At 40.5% G+C, this 9,397-nt stretch overlaps 1 gene segment (V, D, J or C); it reads right to left on the minus strand.

Annotated features, from left to right (window-relative positions):
- Positions 1 to 8,211: 8,211 nt before the first annotated feature.
- Positions 8,212 to 8,724, minus strand: LOC132893690 (T cell receptor alpha variable 13-1-like). The segment is given in 2 exon segments: positions 8,212 to 8,594; positions 8,679 to 8,724. Coding segments are annotated over 2 exon segments (429 nt in total).
- Positions 8,725 to 9,397: the final 673 nt, after the last annotated feature.

The following is a 9,397-nucleotide window of genomic DNA, read 5'->3' on the forward strand; positions in this document are numbered from 1 at the left end:
ATAGATTAGGGATAAAATTAGCTCATATTTAAAGTCTTTAATTTTCTGTAAAGCTGTTTTGCAACAATGCCGATTGTGAAAAGCACTATACAAATAAACTTCATTTGATTTGACTTGACCTTATTCGCATGTCTTTTTACTGTGGGAGGAAACTGGCACACCCAGAGGGAACCCACACACAGGGGTGCAGATAGGATTTTTGAACTGGGGGGGACTGAGCTGTCAGCAAATGATTCCATTTTGTGTGTATATATATATATATATATATATATATATATATATGTATATGTGTGTGTGTGTGTGTGTGTGTGTGTATATATATATATATATATATATATATATATATATATATACACACTACCGTTCAAAAGTTTGGGGTCACTTTGAAATGTCCTTATTTTTGAAAGAAAAGCACTGTTCTTTTCAATGAAGATCACTTTAAACTAATCAGAAATACACTCTATACATTGCTAATGTGCTAAATGACTATTCTAGCTGCAAATGTCTGGTTTTTGGTGCAATATCTCCATAGGTGTATAGAGGCCCATTTCCAGCAACTATCACTCCAGTGTTCTAATGGTACAATGTGTTTGCTCATTGCCTCAGAAGGCTAATGGATGATTAGAAAACCCTTGTACAATCATGTTAGCACAGCTGAAAACAGTTTAGCTCTTTAGAGAAGCTATAAAACTGACCTTCCTTTGAGCAGCTTGAGTTTCTGGAGCATCACATTTGTGGGGTCGATTAAATGCTCAAAATGGCCAGAAAAATGTCTTGACTATATTTTCTATTCATTTTACAACTTATGGTGGTAAATAAAAGTGTGACTTTTCATGGAAAACACAAAATTGTCTGGGTGACCCCAAACTTTTGAACGGTAGTATGTATACATGTTATTTCACCTCCCTCACTGCCATCACCAGGAACTACCTGCAGGCCAGGACAATGATAACATTTTAACATAGCCTATGGAAATCCAAAGTTTACACATTATCATCACGCACAGAAATTGCAAAACTGCAAAACTAGTTTTAAAACCGTGAAGTTCCAACTGTTAAACATAGCGAGAGGCTGGGCTACGTGTGTGTGTGTGTAAAGTGTAAACCAGTGCATCCTGACTTTCTAACTATGCCTGTGTGTTGCGTGAGCGGCAGTCAGTCAACAACTCTTCGCAAAGTTTCCTTATGAAACAATATGCTCGCTGAAATTATGGCAGGGAACGCCAGATTAAACATTAAAACTGCCTTCTGAGCACTGTATCTACAGGCTACCACCGAAAGAAGGAGGCTACCAGAAAGGCATCTCTACTCCGTACGATTTTACTTTCACTACGACATTACTTTGAACAGACTATCAAAACATTGCAAGGTGATATGATAAAGTAAGGCACAGTTTACTTACAGTCGTTTTTTTTTTTAAAAAAACGATGCAATCGGGCGGCACGGTGGTGTAGTGGTTAGCGCTGTCGCCTCACAGCAAGAAGGTCCGGGTTCGAGCCCCGTGGCCGGTGAGGGCCTTTCTGTGTGGAGTTTGCATGTTCTCCCCGTGTCCGCGTGGGTTTCCTCCGGGTGCTCCGGTTTCCCCCACAGTCCAAAGACATGCAGGTTAGGTTAACTGGTGACTCTAAATTGACCGTAGGTGTGAATGTGAGTGTGAATGGTTGTCTGTGTCTATGTGTCAGCCCTGTGATGACCTGGCGACTTGTCCAGGGTGTACCCTGCCTTTCGCCCGTAGTCAGCTGGGATAGGCTCCTGCGACCCTGTAGAACAGGATAAAGCGGCTAGAGATAATGAGATGAGATGAAAACGATGCAATCGTTTTCTGCCTTTTGGCACCCTTCATCATGCCGTGTTGGGGTCCTGAACTAGGAGGCCCTGTCCCCGATATGCCTATCAAACTTGTAACCATAGCAACCAAACTCGAGCTCGCAACCTGTGCAGTCTGCGCAGTTGCAGCTATGTCTGTACTGCTGTGCACCTCAATAAACCGAATGCTAATTAGTCTTTTGATTTTTCCGTGAGGTTTGCCTTATGCAAAGAAAGACAGCATAGACGTTTTTTCCTCCCTATAAGTGGGGGGGGACCGAACAAGGTGAATTTAAATCTGGGTGGGACGAATCCCCCCCGTCCCCCCCTCTATCTGCGCCCGTGCCCACACAGACGTGGGGAGAACATGCAAACTATACACAGAACGTTGGCTGCAAGGTTTGAAACCAAAACCATTTCGCTGTGATGTGACAGTGTTAAACACTGTACCACTGTGCCATCTGAGCTTATGGAACTAGTCAAGACAAATCAAGTCCAGTTGGCATTATTGTTAGGAACAAGACATAGTTCCTACAGAATCATGCTGCTCTCCTTAATATGAAAGAGTGACAAACAACAGGCCTAGTAACACAGTGACAGTAAATACAGGTCATAGATCATACAATAACCTTTCAACTCTAATACTGTAGCACAATAATGTAAGCAATATATATAATGTAAAATGACTTGTGAGTGAGAATGACGGAATTGAACTTCTTGGGAATTCTTATGAGTGTAGAGATCATGTGGATGCTGCAGCTGAAATGAGCTTCACATCTTCAACATGCGACCAGTTTTATCAGTGACCTCTACTGGACACTTCTTGTATTGCGTCCTATTACAGATTGCATTAATCAGAGAACAGATCTTATTTGCAGGTGTTTGGTGTGAAGCTTTTTGTTGAACAAAAAGGGAAGGTGTGTGGCTGTGTTACTAGCAGCACAGAAATATATTGCACTGTCCTCAGGAGTTAAACTGGATATGAGCAGAAACGCATCTCCTGCTGCGTGTCCTGTAATGTTGAATCGTGCTTTAAACTTTTCCTCAGGAGTGGATCTTCCATATTGGAGCATCCCAATGAGCTCCATGGAGTCACTGACTGTCTTTTGTTGATACCAGTATATGTACGTATTGCTGGCATCACCATGTTGGCAGTTGAGCTTTGCTTCACTCTGTTTCGGTGTCATTAGTAGATGTTGTGGTGTTTGCTGGATGTTGAGGGAAGAGATAACTGCAGCTAAATATAAAAGTGATGTGTATATTTGTTAGAAGAATTTAAAACAAAGCTATTCAATGAAGTTTGATAATCATGCTTACCTTTAAGACTGATTAGAATTATACTTGAGACAATAATTTTAGCCATCTTGTCAAGTGTTCTCCAGGCTTCCACTCTGTCAGTAGTGTGGATCAGAATGACAGTCAACACTGTTTATACAGTTTCATTTCTCTTTACTGCCCTCTACTGGAATAAGTAGAATATTGCTTAAGTGTTCGCTAATGTAATTAGTCGAGTAGTGAAGTTAAATCGTGTGCAGTAGGATTTATCGTTAGGAATAAAACAGATGAGTGTGATTCAAAGGAAAAACCTTTAAATGCAACATAAATTAGAATCAGATTTTTTCTTCTACATGAATACTTGACACTCATTAGGTGCTGGAACATGTGTGTGGAATGAAATGGAGATCTGGGCCCTGTACTACGAAGCGGGTTTTCTGGCTTACCAGGGTAACTTCGAGAGTAACTTGATCACGTGCAGCGTAACTTCCCGATTAACCCATACTACGAAAGTTGGCTATGTTCAAACCGAGGTATGCTGCCATGGCAATTTACGGTGCATCTCAAACCTGCTCGTCTCAGGTTATGTTCTTGGTTAACCCGAGGTTTCCGATTAACCACACCCTTTTTAAACACCACCTCTCCACCGACATTTCCTCTAGAGACAATGCCAGCGTACCTGGATGACCCGTGCGATATCGGAGCGCAGATTAGAGATGGGATTTATGGCTCTTTGATGGGATCCGCATCTTTGTGATCCGTTCTTTGAAAAGAGCCGTTCAAAAGACTGGCTCATTTGGCTCTTTTTAAATATTTATTCAGTTTTAAGAAGACAGTGTCCAAAGAAACCAGATCCCTCTGCTTAGACAGTGACATCAATATTTCTGGACATACCTTTTATATAATGCAACCTAGACTTACATTATTGTAACCCCTAAACGCTCATAAATAACCATTAAAAAACAATTGAGGCTTCAATGAATGTCCATGCAGAACGGCTTTTCTGTAAAAAAAAAAAACAAAACACTCAAGAACATAGTTATCAAGAACGCAAGAATATTTTATAGAAAAACACTTGTTTTACAAAAATATTTAAGTCTGAGATACAAAGTAGATACAACTACAATATATATAACAAGAACTACAGTAGTTATCACACGAACATTTTAATAGAAAAAAACAAACTTTCTATATTAAAAATATTGAAATTGTAACAAAAATAGATACAACTAAACAGTCAGATAAATAGATAAAGTTATAACAAGAACACAAGATTATTTTAATAGGAAAAAACTATTAATGCAAAAAATATATTATTATTAGAAAAATAGATACAACTAGACAAACAGATAAATAAATAAAATACACAAAAATAGAACAAACAAAATGACGATAGAATAAATTAAATGAACGTCCGTGCAAAGTAGTTTTCCCACAATATTATCATTAATATCACACAACAACATTATAAACTATATACAAAACAATTTGAACTATTAGGCAAACAGATAAAACTTGAATAAATAAAAGGCAAATGAATGCTTGCTTGCACGCGCACACACACACACCTGAATGATGTTTTTATATTTCATTTTCACCTGTTGCCAGGTGCGTTTGGCACTGCTGTTGCCTCTGAAATGTTCACAGGACCGACACCAACTTAGTCAAAGGGACTGAACAGTCAGTCATCCTAATTCATGTGACTCTGTGCACATATCAGCTTAAGTAGGCTACTCCATGAATTTACCATACCAAATTTTATTCAGGATTTTTCGGACATTAAACAAGCTATATATGACTGGGGCCACGTCGAAGGACCATTTTCTGTGACTTGTGATTGATCATGAAGCTTTCTCTCATCCTATACTTCTGTTCTGGAACATGTAGAAGGGAGAATGTACTTACGCATTTACCCGATCGGCAATTCGTTGCCAACATGCTTGCCGCTCCTTATTGGCAGCCGCTGTGTTAGATTTTGCTCTTAATGTTGTTTTGAACTCCTCGTAGCTTTGCATTATGACAGCGCATTCTTCCTCCGTGAAGTACGGCGACAGTGCCATTGTGAACAGTGGTGATTTGCGCTGATAACCTCCCCTTTAATGTGAACGCGCATTAACCCTGATTAGGTTAAACCAGGTTCAACAAATCAACTTCATAACTGGCGTCGTAGTACCGTTTAACCCCAAACAAGATAACCAGGTTTTGTCAAACCCGGTTTAGCGGGGGAACCCTGGGTTACTTCTGGGTAGGTTGACCTCCGTTCGTAGTACAGGGCCCTGATATAATCTCATTATCTCTAGCCGCTTTATCCTTCTACAGGGTCGCAGGCAGGCTGGAGCCTATCCCAGCTGACTACAGGCAAAAGGCAGGGTACACCCTGGACAAGTCGTCAGGTCACCACAGGGCTGACACATAGACACAGACAACCATTCACACTCACTTTAGAGTCACCAGTTAATCTAACCTGCATGTCTTTGGACTGTGGTGGAAACCCACACGGAGAACATGCAAACTCTGCACAGAAAGGCCCTCGCCAGCCACGGGGCTCGAACCTGGACCTTCTTGCTGTGAGTCGACAGTGCTAACCACTACACCACCATGCCGCCTGAAATGGAGATTATGTAAAAAAATTCTACACTGTCCTCAGGAGTTATGCTGGATACCAGCAGAAAATTTTAATAAACAGAACATTAGTGTTTTTGGCATTTCTAAATAATTAAACCTCCAGCTTTTATTAGTTAGTAATTTATTTTATAGGCGATTGGTTATTTTAAAGCACATTTAATTGAATCCTTGGAATATTTCATTATTAGTATGAATTGCCAAAGTAAGCTAAACAATTATATAACAAAAAAAGATGAACTAATTAAGTAATCCAAGGCAAAATAACCTGAAACATTAGCATAAATTTGACAGAGGGTGTGTGGTGAAGCATGGTTTATCATAGGAAGAGGAGTGGCAAAGAACAAACAGGTAACAAGTGAGTGTTTACACCTGTGTGTGCTTTATGAGAAGATTATTTATATGCTATTGTTTTGCAGCAAAATTATAAGTTAAAATCAGTTCAGTCATTGTCACAATAACTGAGCAACATTTTTCTTCATTTCTAATATTACATACAGTGTAATACTTCCAGGGAACACTACATACTAGTCGAGAGTAAGATCAGTTGTTTCTGTTGTTTTCTGTAGCAGTAGCAGCTGGAGATGTGCAGATAGCATCTCATCTCATTATCTGTAGCCGCTTTATCCTTCTACAGGGTCGCAGGCAAGCTGGAGCCTATCCCAGCTGACTACGGGCGAAAGGCGGGGTACACCCTGGACAAGTCGCCAGGTCATCACAGGGCTGACACATAGACACAGACAACCATTCACACTCACATTCACACCTATGGTCAATTTAGAGTCACCAGTTAACCTAACCTGCATGTCTTTGGACTGTGGGGGAAACCGGAGCACCCGGAGGAAACCCACGCAGACACGGGGAGAACATGCAAACTCCGCACAGAAAGGCCCTCGCCGGCCCCGGGGCTCGAACCCAGGACCTTCTTGCTGTGAGGCGACAGCGCTAACCACTACACCACCGTGCCGCCCTGCAGATAGCATACAGAGTTATAATACAGTGACCATCCTGTGTCATAAACTAATATTTGTTTGCAAAAATAAGGTCTAGAATTAGGGTGGCACAGTGGTGTAGTGGTTAGCGCTGTCACCTCACAGCAAGAAGGTCTGGGTTCGAGCCCTGTGGCCGGTGAGGGCCTTTGTGTGGAGTTTGCATGTTGTCCGCGTGGGTTTCCTCTGGGTGCTCTGGTTTCCCCCACAGTCCAAAGACATGCAGGTTAGGTTAACTGGTGACTCTAAATTGACCGTGAATGGTTGTCTGTGTCTATGTGTCAGCCCTGTGATGACCTGGCGACTTGTCCAGGGTGTACCCCGCCTTTCGCCCGTAGTCAGCTGGGATAGGCTCCAGCTTGCCTGCGACCCTGTAGAACAGGATAAAGCGGCTACAGATAATGATGAAGGTCTAGAATTATAAATTCAGGTTAAGGGGAAAAACAATAGATTAGATAGTAAAAAAGAAAACCTAATTAAATTTCTGTTGCAGTCAGTAACAGGAGTCTGTGCAATGAGCCCCCCCAATCCTTTTCCCCCACTTCATCTCTCCTTTTTTTTGAGGTGGCATGAGAGGAGGGGTTTTCGCACTGTTGTCACAAAAGAGGAAAAGTACTGTGTACATATGCTGCACAGAAATAAACTGCACTATTTTCTCGAGAGAGGCTTGGTATACTCAGTGATCCTTTCGACGTTCCATTCCCACTCAGACTAAACCTTGGCTCCTCAGGGTTTGGAGTTTCTAGGAAAAGGTTCCCAGGATATTTCATCTCACTCCCAGAGCTGCTCACCTTCGACCAAAGTATACGGTTATAGCCTGATACGTTATGAGAGCAGTAGAGCACAGCAGTGTCCTCTAGATTTCCCAGTAGATATGGTGGAGTCTGGAGAACATCTTTACTCTGAACTGATGCTATTAAGAGATAGTTAAAGAGCAGTGGGCACCTCTGGGAAGTTTAGAGTAGCGGGTTGACCTGATCCATGTCTTTGTACTGTGGGAGGAAACTGGCACACCCAGAGGGAACCCACACAGACATGGGGAGAACATGCAAACTATACACAGAAAGTTGGCTGCAAGGTTTGAAACCAAAATCGTTTCACTGTGATGTGACAGTGCTAAACACTCTAACACTGTGCCATCCGAGCTTACAGAACTAGAACAGACAAATCAAGTCCAGTTGGCGTTATTGTTAGGAATGAGACATAATTCCTACAGAATCATGCTGCTCGACTTAATGTGAAAGAGTGATGAACAAGAGTCCTTGTAACACAGTGACAGTAAATACAGGCCATAGACTATACAATAACCTTTCAACTCTAATACTGTATCACAATAATGTAAGCAATATATATATAATGTAAAATACAATGTAAAATGACTTGTGAGTGAGAGTGATGGAATTCAACTTCATGTGGATGCTGCAGCTGAAATGAACTTCAAATCTTCAACATGCTACCAGTTTTATCAGTGACCTCTACTGGACACTTCCTGTATTGCGTCCTATTACAGATTGCACTAATCAGAGAACAGATCTTATTTGCAGGTGTTTGGTGTGAAGCTTTTTGTTAAACAGAAAGGGAAGGTGTGTGGCTGTGTTACTAGCAGCACAGAAATATACTGCACTGTCCTCAGGAGTTAAACTGGATATGAGCAGAAACGCATCCCCTGTGGATTGTCCTGTAATGTTGAATCGTGCTTTAAACTTTTCCTCAGGAGTGGATCTTCCATACTGGAGCATCCCAATGAGCTCCATGGAGTCACTGACTGTCTTTTGTTGATACCAGTACATGAAGTTATAGCTGGCATCACCATGTTGGCAGTTGAGCTTTGCTTCACTCTCTTTAGGTGTCATGAGTAGATGTTGTGGTGTTTGCTGGATGTTGAGGGAAGAGATAACTGCAGCTAAATATAAAAGTGATGTGTATATTTGTTAGAAGAAGTTAGAACAAAGTTATTAAATGAAGTAAGTTTGATAATCACACTTACCTTTAAGACTGATCAGAATTATACTTGAGACAATAATTTTAGCCATCTTGTCAAGTGTTCTCCAGGCTTCCACTCTGTCAGTAGTGTGCATTAGAATGACAATCAACACTGTTTATACAGTTTCATTTCTCTTTACTGCCCTCTATTGGAATAACTAGAACATTGCTTAAGTGTTAGCTAATGTAATTAGTCAAGTCGTAAAGTTAAATCGTGTGCAGTAGGATTTATTGTTAGGAATTAAATAGATGAGTATGAGTGAAGAAAAAAAACCTTAAAATGTAACATAAATTAGAATTTAATCAAATTTTTTTTTTCTCCATGAATACCTGACACTCATTAGGTGCTGGATCATGTGTGTTGAATGAAATGGAGATTATGTAGAAAAATTCTACACTGTCCTCAGGAGTTATACTGGATATGAGCAGAACATTTTAGGAAAAAGAACATTAGTGTTTTTGCAATTTCTAAATAATTAAACTCTTAGCTTATATTAGTCAGTAATTTATTGTATCGGCGGTTGGTTATTTTAAAGCACATTTAATTTAATCCTTGGAATTTGTCATTATTAGTATGAATTGCCAAACTAAGGTAAACAATCATATACCAAAAAATGAACTAATTAATAAATCCAAGACAAAATAATGCAGATACAATAGCATAAATTTGACAGAGGGGGTATGGTCATGCGTCAGTTATGACAGGAAAAGGAGTGGCAAAGG

Source organism: Neoarius graeffei, chromosome 11 (genome assembly GCF_027579695.1).
Source record: "Neoarius graeffei isolate fNeoGra1 chromosome 11, fNeoGra1.pri, whole genome shotgun sequence".
Lineage (NCBI taxonomy): Eukaryota > Metazoa > Chordata > Actinopteri > Siluriformes > Ariidae > Neoarius > Neoarius graeffei.